The 18147-nt window shown below is 41.4% G+C and overlaps 1 protein-coding gene across 1 annotated transcript; it reads right to left on the reverse strand.

Moving 5' to 3' along the window:
• Nucleotides 1-229: 229 nt before the first annotated feature.
• On the reverse strand, nucleotides 230-17592 carry chd1l (chromodomain helicase DNA binding protein 1-like). Its single transcript, XM_071913327.2, has 25 exons — nucleotides 17452-17592; nucleotides 16967-17079; nucleotides 16655-16761; nucleotides 16409-16520; nucleotides 16292-16323; nucleotides 15995-16076; nucleotides 15108-15270; nucleotides 14416-14571; nucleotides 14187-14279; nucleotides 13968-14064; nucleotides 13413-13486; nucleotides 12887-12997; nucleotides 6514-6628; nucleotides 6251-6404; nucleotides 5901-6087; nucleotides 5258-5403; nucleotides 4663-4826; nucleotides 4158-4369; nucleotides 3632-3730; nucleotides 3417-3487; nucleotides 3036-3150; nucleotides 1836-1944; nucleotides 1447-1710; nucleotides 835-916; nucleotides 230-504 (listed from the first exon to the last, which is right to left on the reverse strand). Exons 1-25 carry the CDS (start codon nucleotides 17543-17545, stop codon nucleotides 382-384), a joined length of 3075 nt encoding a protein of 1024 aa, XP_071769428.1. The 5' UTR covers nucleotides 17546-17592; the 3' UTR covers nucleotides 230-381.
• Nucleotides 17593-18147: the final 555 nt, after the last annotated feature.

Raw genomic sequence — 18147 nt, forward strand, 5'->3', positions numbered from 1 at the left:
CGTGTTATGTAAATACAGTTGGACTTCCTTAACTCGTATAACTGCACCGGATTTATCACATTCATATGAGTACTTCAGTACAGGCAGAAAACCTCGGTCAATTTAGTTGTGCCAAACACTGTAAAACTTATATGCTTATTTCAGTAGCACAGGTGCAACACAAGCCCACAACACAGTAGTGGAGAAAAGTACAATTTATTTCATTATTTTTTTTTTATATTTACTTCTTATTTTACTTCTGAATCAACCTGTCTGCCAACAGTTCTACAATGATTTGACATTCATACATGTATTTTCAAGAAGCCAACCAAATTAATTCCAAGAATGAAACACAAGGATTATTAAAAAATCAAATGAAATTCAAGGATCTTTAAAACAATGTTATCTGAGCGCATGCAGAAACTGTGTGATGTTGACTTTTCTCTGTTTAGAGAAGCAGGACTCCAGCCAAGCCGTCTGAGCGGGGACGGCCTGAGGATACTGCCTCACCAGATCCTGGAGCTCCTGGTTAAGAGTAAGCAGATACAGTAAGATAAACACAGTGTTATCACATGTTATCACCATGATCCCCGTGGAGAAACTGCTTCCAGTAGTGTGGGTCAGTGTGTCTTGGAGATAATGTTGGTTTTGATGCCATGTCCATCCCTTGTTTTGGTGCAAAACGAGTTTGTAGCGCCAAAACTGTTTATTATTTAGTTTATTATCGTAAAGGACAGTCTGGTATCTTAGTCTAAATTCTGGCCCAACACCCTCTTGTAATATAAGGGGAAACACTGATGTAGCTCATCAGCACAGATAACCATCAATGAACCTCAGCGTGTTCAGCGCACTAACCTGTGAGTGGACAGCGCTCTCCACCTCAGCGACTATGTGAGTGACGTCTGGACTCATGATCTCCTCCTCATCGCCATCATAAGTGCACCGCAGCTAAGGAGTTGTGACATTGTGAATTTTACTGTAATTAGGCTATAACTGCAATACTTAATTATTATTAACACTTGAGCTAGTATTTTACTGCAGTGGTTGTCATCCTGTTTCAGCGCATGATCCTTCCCCCTCCTCCTACTGTTACAGATGATGAGCTTTGATACTGAATGCTGATATTTATGTTTGCTTTTCAGGCAGTTTTACTTCACAAGAAAATGACTCATTTTGAAAATTAGAAACCTGATGATAATTTTTTTATATTACAAATAGATATTTTGATTGGAGGATACGAGAAACCAAGGCACTCAGCTTGAAGTGAAAATAATTAAAATGCCTTTATTGCATTGGCAAGTTATAATAATGAACCTGATTAAAAACCAGCTCTGACGTGTTTTGTATATACCATGAATTATGTCACAACCCCCAAAATCATCTTGTGACCCCCTGGTGCAGCCATGACACCCAGGATGTTTAGTTTCACAGCACCGTACTGAGATCAGCCCCAGTCTGAAAGGATATGTGATGAGGTAGCGGGCCAGCCGCTTCCTCTCTGATGCAGGCAGATTGTAGAAAAACACATGAACTCCCTCCATGAAATTGGGGAGGTGCGTGGGGCTGTGGGTCCTGACAGGAGCAGAGGGTCCTGGAGTTTCTGTTTCCCCCTCGTCAGTCAGCCTGTCCGACCCACGGGACTGTGGTTCAGGAGAGGATACTGACACTGAGGTCGTGGATGTTTGAGGTGCAGCTGTTGCTGTATTCTTGGCAGTTCTTCTGTGGTAATAACTGTCAGTCAGGTCAAGGCAAAAAGAAAAAAAAACTTCATAGATCAACTAATAAGACTAATGCTTTTGCTTTCCTTTGTTTTTTAAATATTAATATCTGCTGAAAACACAAGTCATGAAGGATACATGAATGTGGCGATGCCTCTGGATGCCAGGTGTTTCCTGATGAGTCTCTCTGTGCCGTACCAGTTGAAGCCTCTGGTGGAGTGACCAATACGTGGGAGATGTACGCTTGCTGTGGGGGAAAAAAACAAAAGGATAGTAGAGGTGTACATAGAAAAAAAAACAAGGATATAGCACTGCAATTATATTATGTGACGTGTTCACACATCAGCAGTGTCAACCCCCAACCGGGGTTAGGGTTAACCCTAAACCTCTTTATTTCTCAAGCTTAATTGGTGCATTAATTAGCAAATATTTCTATGTCAACATACTTGTCTTCACATAACACATGGGTGGCATTAATATGAACTCTGTATCTTAAATCATTAAAGAGTTTCAATAGTTTAAAGATTAAATCAGTTTTTCCTCAATATGCAAATGTATGCAGCAAGGTGCTCCAACATCTAATCAAATCAACTACTCATCTGCTCTATAGGGGAACCTGTGGTGTCAGTAGGAAGTTTCCATCCTGTATTGTTCTTGAGTTATTGTGTTCACAAGAATGTGTCTACACAGATAGACAGACGCCACCATGACCTTATGTCCCACATACCTGTACCATGGTGGAGCGACATAATGAAAAGGAAAAGGCCATGTCAGTCAAGTTTGACTATAATCAAAGCAAACATTGCCTTCATCAATTTACACCTCATTGAATCCTTTCTAAAGAAATGCATTACTCTGTCCCTCCTTCCTCTTTTTTTTCTTCAAATTTAATCTCCTGGTTCTCCTCTCTGACAGAGGCTAAATTAGACCAGTATCCAGAGTTTGATTTCATTACACATGGCTGTGCATTATGATCAACAGATGGGTGAAAGCCTACACATTACCATCATTCTCATATCATGAAACGCTTATCTGAGCATCAGTGCATGAGTAATTGCTCAGTGAGGTGCTCGTCTCAGCAGAGCTGACTTGACTGTTGCAGTAATTTCAACAATGAATTCAAAATAATCTAATATAATCTATTAGGCCAACTTTTTCTACTGCACTTTTTTCCTTCATTTAATTGTGTGCCACCCCACTCCCACCTAAAATGATGTTCTGAACTCCTAACTATTTTACATTCACACTCTAAATGTGCGCACAAAACATAAAACATACATAATAGTGACATACTGCAGATACAATAAAACAAATTCAATATTCAATGCATGACTATACCCTTAGTTCTCTTGGCCACAGTATAAATCTTCTTCAGACCTTCATCCAGAGCAGTGAGATGGATTCCACTCAGGTTGTTAGCTTTGTCTCTCTGCTGTGCCACTATGAGGGCCAACTGAGGTGACGGGACGGAGGTGAACGCAGGTCATCATCGTATCATTTTAATCATCTTACCAGTCGTCACTATGCCACAGCTACACAAATCAGTCACTGTATAATAACCTCAATCACACATTACATGAAAAATGACCCAACTGTTTATCACTAGTACTGCTAATAAGCGAAGACATGGCAACACATCTATCGTAAAAGAGTTCATTTCTAGGCTGAGGAGCTGGAAATTTCTCTGTGCAGCTTGGCTTTCAGTAAGGCGGCACCTACTTGATCTCGACCATCTAATCTGGACTGTTTGTCATCTATGCGGAACAGGAGCACATTTCCAAGGTCCAAGTCTGAAACAAATGATGGTATTCAAAATGGTAAGCATGAGTTTCAATCTCAACCAGGGGACCTCAAAGATATGCATGTTGAAGCAAGAGAATCTGTATGGCACGAGTGTTTACCATCTTTGTAATCACGGTCAAATCGGATCCTACCTTTCATCTTGCCAGCCAACTCGTACTGCTTCCGTGGTTCATCCGATCTCACCTCTAGAGCAGTGAACAGGCCGCCCCTGCCCCACCGGCCAGAGTCATCTGTCCAAAACACATACCTTAATCAATACAAACATACTGTACAGCTGTATTACCAATGTCATTTTAGAAGCTCTATCTACAACCAAAGACAAGTGTCACATATGACCAATCTATTCACTTGTTAAAGATTTAAATTTCAGCTCCTGAGTGAAGCTGTAGATCTGTTCACCTGCGCCACCTTGGTTACAACCAGTAGTACTGATTGATCTTCAGGTGGAGAAACGTGATCTTACAGCTCCGTACAATGCTATGTTACTGCAATAATTCACATGACCCTAAGATTTACAGCTCAGATTGGGCCTAAAAGTATTGTTTAACGAGGCATTTGGTACTAATCTAAAACTATTTTTCTGTTCATAAATCTCTCTCTGTGTTACACACAAAGTGACGCTTGCAGTGCAAAGATAACGTAATACAGGCTCCATACCAACACAGTGGACTATGATAGCATCTTCCTGAGCAGCATGAGGATGGGTAACATCCCCCAAAACATAGTGTATGGCAGTGTGGTCCGAGTCTGTGGAGCATATGCTGCTGTCATCACCCGCCTCCTCCTCCTCCTCCTCCTCTTCTTCTTCTTCACTGTGCACAGACTGAAGGCACAGTGATCTGTAGCCACATGATTCCCACCATGCCATCCTGCATGACACACAAAAACAAACACACCAAATAATGTGTAGTTGCTTAGGTATGAGGCGTCCATGCTGAGTGGGTTAAGGTACTTGCATCACATTTACAATTTTGTGAGTTTAAACTTGGCTAATGTCTAAACGCCTCCTCCTTGCTCCTTATTTCCTGTCAGTTTCTACTGTCCTCTATCTACAGCGTAGAAATAACAAGATAATCTTACATCATATTTACCTATACACCGAATCTGATTTATCTATCATTTGTGCCTTTTAGCTTAGGTCTGACAAGAAAAGATTCCTTACTTTTTCTTGTATTTCTGCTCTTGCTGCTTTTTCTTCATGTCCTCCTGTAGTTTGGCTCTCTTGGCCGCAGCCTCCTGCCTCTTCTGACGCCTCAGCTCCAGCTCAGCCTCGCTCAGTGCTTTCCTCTTCCTCAGTGGAACCCCAAGGGGCCCAGACAGCGATACCTGGAACCCAAAGAGCAAAACCCTCTGTTAGGGCTGAACAATTGCATTATTTTAGCAATAATATTGTGTAGCCCTATACTTTTAAAATATTATCTGTTGACTGACTCTGAAGTATTATCCACTTGCTACTCCATCCCAATCATGCAAACTTGAGTTAGTGATTATCTACTCATATTCATATACATCTACATCAGTGTTCCACTAGAAATTTTTGTGGCAGGGTGCAAAAGCCTGTGAAACACCAATGTGACGCTAAAACTCTCCATGGAGACCAATACTAATAAACTCTCCTAGGCGAGGTAGTATCTATCTAATTATTCAATGGTAAACACAGGTCTATATAAAAGTCTTGGCAGATATATCTGATGACGTCTGAGATTAAAATATTTATTGCGAGTCCCCATAAGGTGTGAGTGAAGACAGAATCGTACACCAGCTTTGTGTCGTAGAGCGCGTCCCTCTCCTACACCCTCCTGTAGCTCAGCCAGCTGCTCCTCCAGCAAGCGATCGAAGACCTTCTGGTCTTCTGAGCTGGGGTCCTTAGAGTAGTCTTTCCCCTCAAAGTAGTACATGTGGTCTGTGGGACAAAAGAGTGCGATAGTGAGTGCAGTCAGTGGCTACGCTTACATGCACAGAGTAACCCAAGCTATCGGGTTAGTATTCGTATTCAGGTTATTAGGTCTTATTCGGTCAGGATGTTTACATGAATCTTTGACACACTGCGACTGAGTCTCCCTGTTGCCATGAATAAATCAAATGGTCCGCCAGCAAAAAAGTATGAAAATGTTTGGCTGACAGCTAACCCTTCCCTCTGTGACTGAACAACAGAAGGTTACTCTGAATACATGTAAAAGAACTGATGATCCCAGTAGTGATCTGTGTGTTTTTTTTGTTGACATCAAAATGTAGACATAACCCTGTGTGTGGCTGAGTTTGCACAGACAGTGAGAAGAACCAAAAGTGAAACGACTAAGATGTTTACATGTCGCAGCGCCCCATTTAATATCAGAGTAAGCTGTGCATATAAACAAAACCTCTGCGATTTGAATGTCATCACTTGGCCCTAAAACATACTCTGCCCGTCAGATTCAGAGTCCTCCTCCTCTTCCTCTTCCTCCCCTCTGAGTAATGTGGCGTCTTCATCAGCCGCCCACTGACCGTCACGTGAATGACCGAGAATCTTCCCCAGGTCCACATCCTGTACAGAGCTCTCTTCTGATGACAAAAGCTTATCTACCCCAAACTTCAAGATCTCACTTAACTGCGGGGGACAGAAAACATTAGCAGTAAGTGAAAATGCTAAAAACGAAGATAACTGGAGAAGCCACATCAGAAAAAGTGAAGTGAAGAGACAACAGGATTCATAGATGATGGCACTGGGGTTCTGTGTGCGAGCCCGGCACTGTTTTCCAAAGTTTACGAACCTGAAGCCCTGCAGCAGCAGACTGGGCTTGGTCCAACAGAGAGAAGCGTCCTTCTTCAATAACAGTGTTGGTCAGGTGCAGCTTGGATACGGCGCGGGAGTACACTATCTCCTCCACAGTGTCTCTACCAAGGAGGCGGATCACTTTCACGGGCCTGTCATTAGTCGCAGTGAGAGAAAGAATAAGAAATAGTGCCAAGAAAACGATCAAAGCAAAATACTATAACACAGGCTGCTCGGAGTAGTTTTTCCCCCACACGCTACCTGTTCTGGCCAATCCGATGGCAGCGTGCAGCAGCTTGCAAGTCGTTTTGAGGGTTGAAGTCACTATCCATAAAAATGACAGTGTCGGCAGCTGTAAGGTTCATTCCCACTCCCCCTGCAAAGACAGTTTGTTAGGAATCTACAGCACACACTTTGAAAAGGGCACTAGTGCACACATTTTATACTAGAAAGCATGGCAACCACATCCTGTTTATTTACTCACAAACCTTAAAAAGTTAAATCAGTCCATGTAAATAATAGGATAATATACTGTAATATAGCATGATGCATTCATAAAGCAGATAGCATGCACTATTATACACATAAAGAGATTGCCTGTGAGAGGAAATTGGGTTTCTTTCTCGTTACTTTCACACAAAAACTGTAAGAGTGTAGAACTGTAAAAGTGCTGGCCTTATTTACACCAGTGTCATCCTGCCGCAACTCTTATCTCTGTGTGATCAGAGTCCCCTTTCCTTTCTCAGCTAGTTCTGTGAACCCTGCTGTAGATGTAGAGATGCAGGCAGGGTGAATCTTAGCACAGCTCTGTCAGTTGTGGTGTGACGTACAAAATGACTTTCCTTATCGACAAATTTGCCACAACGTAGTTTAGCAGATGCACTTTATCACTTTAAGCATCGTAAACTATTTTTGGAACGGCACAATGCATTAACTGGAAAGTAACTGAAATTGCTTTTCACAATATACATATCTCAAGAGGCTACAATACTTAAAGGAGGGAACAAGATATGATTGTGATGTGCAGATTTCCTGACCAAATACTGAGTTCCTAATCAAAGACACCTAAAAAAACGTAACTTGTTTCCTTTTTTTTTTGTCTTGGATTTTCAAAATAAAGTTAAAAAATTGGAAAAATCCACATCTCTGTAAAACACAAATCATACAACTGGAATATTCTAACAAATAGCAAATGGTGAAGACAATGGAGTAGAAGCGCTGCTGGGTCTTTGTGGTGATCACATACAGGTGCTCTTTGGATACTTCAGGTGTACTGTACTTATTCCATCTTGTGAAGGGCTCATTGCATGAGTGGAATATGGTCTCAATAAAAAATGTAAAATGCAAGTCTCCTTCAAAAACGATCCAAGGCACACTGTAGGGTTTGTGCAAAATTAAAATGCCTTTATTTTACATGGCAATATGTATTTAAAATGACCAACGCGTTGCGACCGACATAGGTCTTCATCAGGGTCATTGTCAGCAGTAGCTTACACACCTATATTGTGTTACACTAATGAGTTGAGTGGGAGGATGGTTCTCTATCAATGTGCAAGCCTATTGGTCAAAAAACAAGAAAGTGATACATCATCAACAGAAAGGAGAAAGAAGGAAGAAAGAAAAGGAGGGAAGGGGGATAGAAGGAAGTGAAGAAGAGAGAGAGATGAGAGCAGGGGTAAACCTAAATCATTAAAAAGAAGATGGATATAATGTGGCTACCAAGTCAAGGTGGACCTAATCCTTTCCTTATGTACACATGATGAATTCCTCAATCTATAACCTGGTCCACATTTTTCTGTTCATAACTACAAACACATATTGACTACACAATCACCTTAACCATCAATAGTTCCATATATTAAAATACAATTTTTCTATTATTCCTGAAGTGATATTTCACAGAAAAGGAGAAAAGTCTATCTCATCATTGAGGCCAGGGTATTTCGTTGCTTTCAGTTGTACAATCCAAAAGGTCTTGCGTTGGAGTAGTCTTTTTAGGCGGTCGCCTCCTCTAATGTCCTTTTCAACAACTTCTAACACCATGACTTTCAGTATATTGGGGTTGCCATGTCCCGTTGGCACATAATGTAATGCCTGTAGTAACTGCACCCACACCATCATTGTCATCTCACATCTGGAAAGGCCCTGTGCATTTTGTGTGAGCCTCCTCCCTAATAACAGATCAGTATGGTGGGGAAGACTGTGAGATCGAAAGGAAAGGGCACTGACCTCAACGTAAATTACCTCATTTCCACCCCTAAAAGCTGGTATCAAGGAATAGTCCTGGTAAATAACCATAAACCTCCAACACTCAGCCCTGTCTTTGTTAATCCCCAAAGAGACAGAGTGTCTGAGATGAGACACATTGGAATGTATCCAAAATCAGGAGAAATCTTTGATACAGACTCATGAAACCTTGGGTATCACATTGTGGTGGACTCTAATGTATATGTCTAATTTTATGTGTAACTGGGATGTTTTATATAATAGTTATTTGCATTATTCAATTTCTTTATCTTTACATGGGGCTTAGATAGCCATGTTTGATATTAAAGTGTTCAGGAATTTGTGCTGAGTTTAATAATGTTAATGTTACGACGGTCAATTATATTGGATAGATCTGGGAACCAAAATTAGGGTTTCATGCATATGTAATGAGCCGTAACACTACACATGCCAGCCCACGCACACACCCCTCAACTGATCACAACAAAACCAAACACACACATTTCCAATGTGGATTTCATGCACTTTACGTGGTCGCAACACGTGTGCTAACAGAGTCTGACAACAACTTTGTTCCAAAGTTTGTCTCCAAAGACAGACTCAAATGCATCATCATCACTACAAGCCAAGTAGAAAGCCTGTTTCATCCGAAACAGTGAAGAGAGCCTCGCTGCCTTGCCTGTCTGCCTGACAAATACACATACACACGCCAGCACGTGTGTCTGTGTGTCCTGCCTGCTACAACCTCGCTATCAGCTATCCTGCTGAGTTTAACTCTAAAGAATCATCGGAACCTCTAGAGTGGGTCGGCGTTAGCTTTGAGAGACCCACAACCCTCTGTCCAGCGGCCTGCATGCTTCACTCTGTTGCGGCCTGCTGAGATCAACTGAACAGACGTCGGATCTTCAACCTCCAGCACCTCGTCGTGCCGAGACTCCTCACAGACTCCCGGCCTCAACGTGCTTCAGCTCCCTCCGGACCTCCGCTGGTGTCGTAGGTACTGATCATTGTCCACTGGGCATCATATCATACATCACACATAGCTATTCCATTACATTCACACTTCACACACATATCACACACTTTATTACGGCTCCCTATAGTTATAGTAACCATTCAGTTATTCAAGGATTCATTTAAGTCAGTTTTCCAGATAGTTATACTGTCGCCCTTTTATGGCTATCGTTGCTGACTTCCACTGCTCATCTTCCATGATTGTGTCTGCTGAAATGTTGGTTTAATTATCAGTATTGCATATTCACATGATCATCTATTCCTATTGCCATTGATTCATCACAATTCATAGGTATACCTCTTGTATATACTGTACTATATTCACTTTACCTGATTATTGAGTGTGCTTTAGTTTAGTAATAAATATATTATTTTGCATAAAGTCACCTCTTGTGCTCATTGTGTGGGTTTAAATTCAAACATGCCGAGAACTCACTCCTTCAGATGAGACCTGTTGATGCTGTCTGTTATCTGGTGCCCCATTCTTAATTCTCATTGAAGCTAACTCTAAATTATATTGATATCAGACACCATCAATACCTACCACCACTACATGCCATAGCATAATCAACATTCTTTGTGCGGATGGCATTTTTATGTTCTGCAACTCGGTCTTTTAGTCTTCTTTTTGTTCGTCCTACATAGAAACAACCACAGGGGCACTCCAGTCTATAAACAACATGTGTGGTGTTGCAATTGGCAAAGTGTCTCATTTGATATGTGCGAGATGTGCTCCCATCTTGAAAATGATTGATTTTCACAACATTATCACAATGATTGCAACTACCACATTTAAAAGTTCCAAATACAGTGGAAAAATCACTTCAAAGAGCTAAGTCCTTAAATAGAAAACAGTTATTCCGAACCAAAAAGAAACTACACCGTCTTCAAAAATATATTTTGCGACGCAATACAGCGAACAAGCATCTCAAATAAGAAACATCATTAAACGCAATTGGAACATTCTTCAGAGTGACGTATCTCTCCAACCACTGTTCACAGAAGCACCTATGTTCTCATTCAGACGCGCACCGACCCTGAGAGACAAGGTGGTACGGCGCTATCTTCCCCCACCCACACCAACAACCTGGCTACAAAAGCCCCGTGGAACTTTTAAATGTGGTAGTTGCAATCATTGTGATAATGTCGTGAAAATCAATCATTTTCAAGATGGGAGCACATCTCGCACATATCAAATGAGACACTTTGCCAATTGCAACACCACACATGTTGTTTATAGACTGGAGTGCCCCTGTGGTTGTTTCTATGTAGGACGAACAAAAAGAAGACTAAAAGACCGAGTTGCAGAACATAAAAATACCATCCGCACAAAGAATGTTGATTATGCTATGGCAGTGATTCCCAAAGTGTGGGCCGCAGCCCCCTGGTGGGCCGTGAAGGTACTGCAGCTGGGCCACAAGAGGTCATTTACAATAAATAAATAAATAAAAAGTTTTTAATTTTGTAATTAAGTTTGAAATTACCATAAAATATTTATGATTAAATATTTGTATTAAAAAAAGTAATCAGAACTGATAAAACAAAGCCATGGGATTTAAATTACATCTTCATTTATCTGACCTATTTTTGATCCGGCCGGAACGTATCTTATATCTCGTCATTGGCGGGGAATTGTAATTGAGGGAATACCTCATCATTGGCGGGGGAAGAGTAAAAATGGAGCGGTGGCTATCAGGTTGCAAAAGGAAAGTTGTTAATGGAGAATCAACCTCCACAAGCGAATCATCAGAAGATCAAAATGAATCCGTGAAAACAAAAAGAAGGACTCGTAGAAAGTACTCAAGTGAGTACCTATCGCTGGGTTTGGGTTTCACAGTTGGGTTGGATATTGTGAAATTTTATGTTTAAGCGTTTTATTATCCAGTGTCAAACAGCCAGGATACGGGCTTAACAATTCACTATTTGCACTTAATTTCTTACATTTGTTGCTTTACAAATTGTTACGTGTATGTGGATGGATTATGAATTTGCACTGCATTGCCGTATGCCCACGTTCACATGTTCTGTTTATGAAATAAAAAATATATAGGGAAATACTTCATCTTAGTCTCGTGTGTTGATCAGAGTTGTGAGGGTTGGGTGGGCCGCGGAAGATTTTCAGATTTCAAATTGGGCCGCGGCATTCTTAAGTTTGGGAATGGCTGTGCTATGGCATTACATTATGTGCAAACGGGACATGGCAACCCTAATACACTGAAAGTTATGGTGTTAGAAGTTGTTGAAAAGGACATTAGAGGAGGCGACCGCCTAAAAAGACTACTCCAACGCAAGACCTTTTGGATTGTACAACTGAATTATTTACCAGGACTGTTCCTTGATACCAGCTTTTAGGGGTGGAAATGAGGTAATTTACGTTGAGGTCAGTGCCCTTTCCTTTCGATCTCACAGTCTTCCCCACCATACTGATCTGTTATTAGGGAGGAGGCTCACACAAAATGCACAGGGCCTTTCCAGATGTGAGATGACAATGATGGCGCCTAAAAAGACTACTCCAACGCAAGACCTTTCGGATTGTACAACTGAAAGCAACGAAATACCCCGGCTCAATGATGAGATAGACTTTTCTCCTTTTCTGTGAAATATCACTTCAGGAATAATAGAAAAATTGTATTTTAATATATGGAACCATTGATGGTTAAGGTGATTGTGTAGTCAATATGTGTTTGTAGTTATGAACAGAAAAATGTGGACCAGGTTATAGATTGAGGAATTCATCATGTGTACATAAGGAAAGGATTAGGTCCACCTTGACTTGGTAGCCACATTATATTCATCTTCTTTTTAATGATTTAGGTTTACCCCTGCTCTCATCTCTTCTTCACTTCCTTCCATCCCCCTTCCCTCCTTTTCTTTCTTCCCTCCTCCTTTCTTCCTTCTTTCTCCTTTCTATTGATGATGTATCACTTTCTTGTTTTTTGACCAATAGGCTTGCACATTGATAGAGAACCATCCTCCCACTCAACTCATTAGTGTAACACAATATAGGTGTGTAAGCTACTGCTGACAATGACCCTGATGAAGACCTATGTCGGTCGCAATGCGTTGGTCATTTTAAATACATATTGCCATGTAAAATAAAGGCATTTTGATTTTGCACAAACCCTACAGTGTGCCTTGGATCGTTTTTGAAGGAGACTTGCATTTTACATTTTTTATTGAGACCATATTCCACTCATGCAATGAGCCCTTCACAAGATGAAATAGCAAACGGTGTTTCTGATATCATGCATCCCTAATACAATAACATTCACATTGTGAACATCATCCATTGACGAAGATGTTCAGTTTGAACCCAATGTATTCCCAATTAAAGACATGAAGACAAAATATGACCAAATTAGCCCACATGTTCATCCTTTTGGGTTTCGCTCACCTGCTTTAGTGCTGAGTAGAAAGGCAAAGATATCCTTGCTGCTGAAGTTCTTGATTGCTAGATTGCGTTCTTCCCCGCGGACGGACCCATCCAGACGTTCATAGCTATACCCTGAAAAGAAAAGCTCCAGTCAGCACTAATGTGTGGCGATCACATGTAAACACATATTATTATTATTATTATTATGGCAAACTTAAAAGGGAAATAATGATGATTTCCTTTAGTAAAATCTTTAAAAAAAAACAATAGTAATATAGTAAATATTTGCTTCTGTGACCTTAGAAAACTACTCAGAAATTCAAAGTGTGGCAGCATTTCTTTTTGATGTTTCAAAAGGATGTTAAGTGTAACAGGGTTTGGCAAGGAGCAAGGTGAAACATACTGACATGTAAAAACCATGTAGACTGTGGCATTTGTCATTCTCTTAAAATCATTCAACTGAAGCATCAGGCAGTTAAGTTCTGTGTGAGGGAAGGGCTGTGAATCTGTACATGACCAAGTTCCCCTCCTGTTTACCCCTGTTCACCTCTGTACTCCATGTAATCCTGCAGAATGTCCAGCATCCTGGTCATCTGAGAGAACAGCAGGATCCGATGGCCCCTTAAGTCACGATGGGGAAGAGAAAAATAAAGTAAGACACTATGGTGAGATGGAATAAGCCCAAGAGTCTTTACTCTAGCCATAGTGCTTGATATCAGTTAATGGTAGCGATGTTACACTTGAGACACAACTTGAAAACATTCTGCTTTGAAAGAGCGGGGATGCCAAAATCTTACTGTGACATGAACTGGACAAATGAAGCTGCCACCATCATACTTGTACAAGTGTTTCAATAGTTAAATAAACTGCTGAAAGTGATCAACAACTCATCTGTATAGCACACTGTGTCAGGATCTGGTTCATGTGTTCGCATGGTTATCAAAACACAAACAGTCTGATGTAGCAGCAGCGGGACAGAGCCTATACTGCCACCTGGTGGAGGCAAGTAACATGTCAAACTACTCAGCACAGTGTCATTCATTTGGTGCCAAACTTTCAGAAAGCCCTATTTGTCTCCCCTAGTTGATGTCGAGCGACTGACCCTTTGTGCAGGTAAGCCAACATGCTGTCCAGAAGGCAAAGTTTCCCACTGGCTTCGATGAGATGCTCCCCCATCTCAAAGGGCTCTGGCTCCACCCCTAGGCAGGAAAGGGGAAAAGGGTGGAGACTGACTCAAGTTCACAGTTTACACTTTCATATCACACCTGCAATAACCACGATTAGTCCTCTCAGCGTTATTTTATCACCGAGCACATCTCACCGTCAAATAAGTATGGGTGGTCAACACACTTCCTCAGCTGCATCAGGATGTTCAGCAGCCTCGTCTTGTTGCCCTGTTCGTTTCCAAAAGCCTCTAAAAACAATCATTCACATATTCAGTAATATGCTGTATCACAAGTGCCATAAGGATGTTTTATAAGCTAAAAATACAGCATTGTACAAATATTAGCTAAAATCTACAATGGTCCACCATATTGCAGAAGTCTCACCCAGATCCTTGGTCAGAATGGCTTTGTAGTATTTTTTCTGCAGAGCGGACATGCCGTGGTACATCACCAGCTCTGTCTTCTTGGGCAGATCTGCAGCCACTTCTGACTTGACCCTACGCAGCAGGAAGGGCTCCAGGACGCTCTGCAGCTCTCTGGCTGTCAACAGAAGCAGAGGAACCAACAGGACTCCAGTGTTAATTTAATAAACAATTACCAGGGTTCTTACACATTTTCAGTGATCAGGCTCCATGGCTTTTCCATGACTATTCAATGACATATAGCAAATGTGACCAATGTTTGAAGCATCTACATACATTTTTTGATGAATAGCCGGTGTGCCAGGTTTTGGTTAACTACCGCTATCACTTGACACTTAGGTCATCATTATTTGCTTAATTTGGGTTATTACTCCCTCAAACGTAGCTAAATTTCCCAGGTGTCAAGGTTTACACATTTAACACTTGACCAGTTGAAAAGAGAACAAATTTCCACTATATTTTCAAAAAAACCTGATTATTTATAATCTTCCACAACTTTTCCAGGATTGGAAAACACATGTATCCATGACCATGGAAACCCTGAATTACTGCTGTAACAATATCTAACGCATACCTTGAGGCATGATTTCCATGATACATAATTTTAGTAACCATTTAATAGTTAGACAGTAATAGTGATAGTGTCTTTCATACCAAGAGCAGGCTGATTCTGTATATGAGAGTAAGAGCTGACAAATTGATCCGTCTCATCTGTTGGAAAGAGGCTGGGCTGAATGAAGTTGAGCAGGGAGTAAACCTCCTGCAGGTTGTTCTGGATGGGAGTCCCAGTCAGCAGAACCCTAAAACCCACTGAGAACTGTGAAAGAATTGAACAAAGCAATGAATTAAGGGTCGGCGGGAAGGCAAATAATAGTGATAATAGTGGGAAGGACATGGATGCGATGACTTGTCAATAGGGATGCCGCGATCGATCGGCCAAACACAAACCCTCATTTAATTCTCTGCTGATTTAATGCATCAATTCATCGCATGCCATGTGCGTTTGTTTACATAATGGTCTGCACTCTGCACCGCTGTCCGCGTCGTACTGGACGACGGTCGAGACCCTAACAGCGGAGAGGCAACTGAAAAGGCTCATTTCTCTCTCTCTTAAGAACATTCACTTATACAAAAACAAAGACTGAAACGGATATATATCTTCGGAGGGTGTCTCCATTTATTTAACTCGACTCAACAACACAGGCAAGTGGCAACAGTCTGAGTCTTGTGCTTCGGTTATCTCACTAAATCAAGTTGGCTACCTAGAACGCACATGGTTTTGTTTACATAATGATCAAGTAAATATTGAGGTAGAAAAAAAGAAAATGTGGATACTTTTTAACCAGGACTCAATTTGATGGATGAAATGTATGTAAAATGGAAACTGACCTATAATACTGCTATATCAGCTGCTATAACAAAACAAAAAAACTATCTATGGCCGATCGGTATCGGCAGATATGGCTCATAGACGATCGGCGTCAAAAAAACGCTATCGGGGCATCCCTACTTGTCAACACAAACCAGGTGCAGCTCAGTACCTGTGTCAGGGTTTTGTGCAGTAGTGAGTTCTGGTTCTTCAGTCTGTGAGCTTCGTCTACCACCAGAACCTTCCACTTCCACCTGAGCAGGAGAGGGAAGAAGTCTAGATTATAAAACAGAAGGTATTTATTCTCCCCTTATGAGAAGAAAACTGAGCATCCTTTAAGGCTGTTGTGGTGGTTTTGTTGTGAGCACTAATCCGCCAGGTCAAATCCAGGTCAAAAAGTGCGCTCGCCAAAACATTTGATACGGTTTCTGATGATGGATGATACCAAGATAATTCAGTACACCCTCACCTTCTCAAGAACGAAGCATCTTTGAGACATAGCTGGAAATGAGAGAAATTCATGAATGGTTTCAGTTTCAACACAGAGGGAGATTCAAATCATTGTTTACACGAAACGCCCACAGACCTCGTATGTAGTGAGCAGAACGTGGAAGTTCAGGCTGTCTGTATCCCTCTGAATCTCAGCCCGTCTCTCTTTGTCTCCCTTGTAACACAGCACACTCAGAGAGGGGGCGAAGCTGCAGGCAACAGTTACGCACAAGTTGAGGATTCAGGAGAAAGAGTGGACATAAATACAATTTAAGTCAGGGCTACACGATAGAATAAAAAAGTTAAATACATAAAATGTGTGTAAATACATGATTCTCTGTACCGTTCCATCTCTGTCCTCCAGTTCTCCAAGACAGAGAGTGGGCTGAGGACCAAAAACGGACCCTTCTCCCCAAGAGCTCCTGTCATGTACACCAGCAGGGAAATTGTCTGTGGGGACATGACGCTGTATAGTAAGATATCTCTTGAATACACTGTACAGTTGTGACACCTTTGCACCCAGCAGTTCAGTGCTGCTAGTGCCATCTAATAGGCGTGCATGGAGTGATGGTAAAATATCCATGTTCAACTGTACAACTACACTGACTACACTCACTTGGGCAAGGTAATTCCATATGATTTTTAAGTCACACACCTGACAGGTTTTTCCCAAGCCCATCTCGTCTCCTAAAATGCATCCCTGCTGATGCTTCAGGCACTGAGTTAGCCACTGCACGCCATCCAGTTGGTAGGACCTCAGCTGGATCCCTAGGGAGACACAAACAGTTGGCTGGGGACTTGTGGAAAAGTGAAGTCACTTGCTACAACACAGTGCACCACTGATGTCCTCTCAATCATGGTGAGTTTATACGAGGAAGCCAAAACGGTTTGGTTTATATATCGTAAAAAGTGGCACAAGCAGGTGCTGTACTATGCTTCGAGGAAAACTATCAAAATTAGTATGCGATAATGCAAAGTGCAAGTGCAAAATTAGGTAATGTGTAGCATGAACTGTCTGAACAACACCGAGCTCAGAGGGCAACGGTCAAACATCTTTAAAATGCCAGCTAGCTAACGTTAGCTTACTAAGTTAATCAGCGAAATAGCCTACCTCTAACTCTTAACAGAGAGCCAACAAACCTTGTAACCCCCACTTCTGCAAGTCACTGTGAGCAATAGGCGCCTTCTTTTTTTCTGGTATACTATTTTGTATTTTTACAGGGAAGCTTGCCATATTTCCAGAATAGCAGCGGTAAAAGTTGTAGATAACTTGCTTGGTGGATACTTGTCTGTACTTGTCGCCACCAATTTATAATGCCCCAACCAACACTTCCTGACCAGGACACGTGACGTTGTGGAAAAGGCGGCACTGTCCAAATTTACTTGGATATACACGCTATTTCACACAGGATGGCAGTATTTATTTAAGCAGCGGTAAAATAAACAAGCTGGCAATGCAGCGGTAAAATGAACATGTTCAATGACTCTTTTGTTTTAATCGACAATTATAATGCTAATGACTTTAATTTCGCCAAGCAACTTTCTTAACCAGTAGCTAAACGTGGTGGTTGCTAAGCGACACAAGCAGCAGCCGAAAGCAGATCAGAACTGAAGACCGGAAATATCCGTTTGAAGACGCGTTCAAGGACCGTTTTTCGGAACTTTTTTGTACCAGGTTTATAGCATACAGATTTGTCTAATTCATTTTTTGCAATCGGGGATAAGAGTGATCTTGCTGATATTGATTCTAAGAATTACTCTGACCCAGATACCACAGAGTCAAGAGTACAGAATCCAGATTCAAGAGTATCTGGACAGTGGAGACAAACTCCTCTC

Source organism: Centroberyx gerrardi, chromosome 9 (assembly GCF_048128805.1).
Source record: "Centroberyx gerrardi isolate f3 chromosome 9, fCenGer3.hap1.cur.20231027, whole genome shotgun sequence".
Lineage (NCBI taxonomy): Eukaryota > Metazoa > Chordata > Actinopteri > Beryciformes > Berycidae > Centroberyx > Centroberyx gerrardi.

What these genes read in the sequence shown, in the direction of transcription:
- chd1l (XM_071913327.2), bottom strand. Translation starts at nt 17,545, where the DNA reads ATGGCAAGCTTCCCTGTAAAAATACAAAATAGTATACCAGAAAAAAAG. An exon ending in GAGCAGAAATACAAGAAAAA is followed by an intron (nt 4,370 to 4,662) that starts GTAAGGAATCTT and finishes TGTGTCATGCAG; the next exon opens with GATGGCATGGTGGGAATCAT. An exon ending in AGAGGCATCGCCACATTCAT is followed by an intron (nt 1,711 to 1,835) that starts GTATCCTTCATG and finishes CCTGACTGACAG; the next exon opens with TTATTACCACAGAAGAACTG.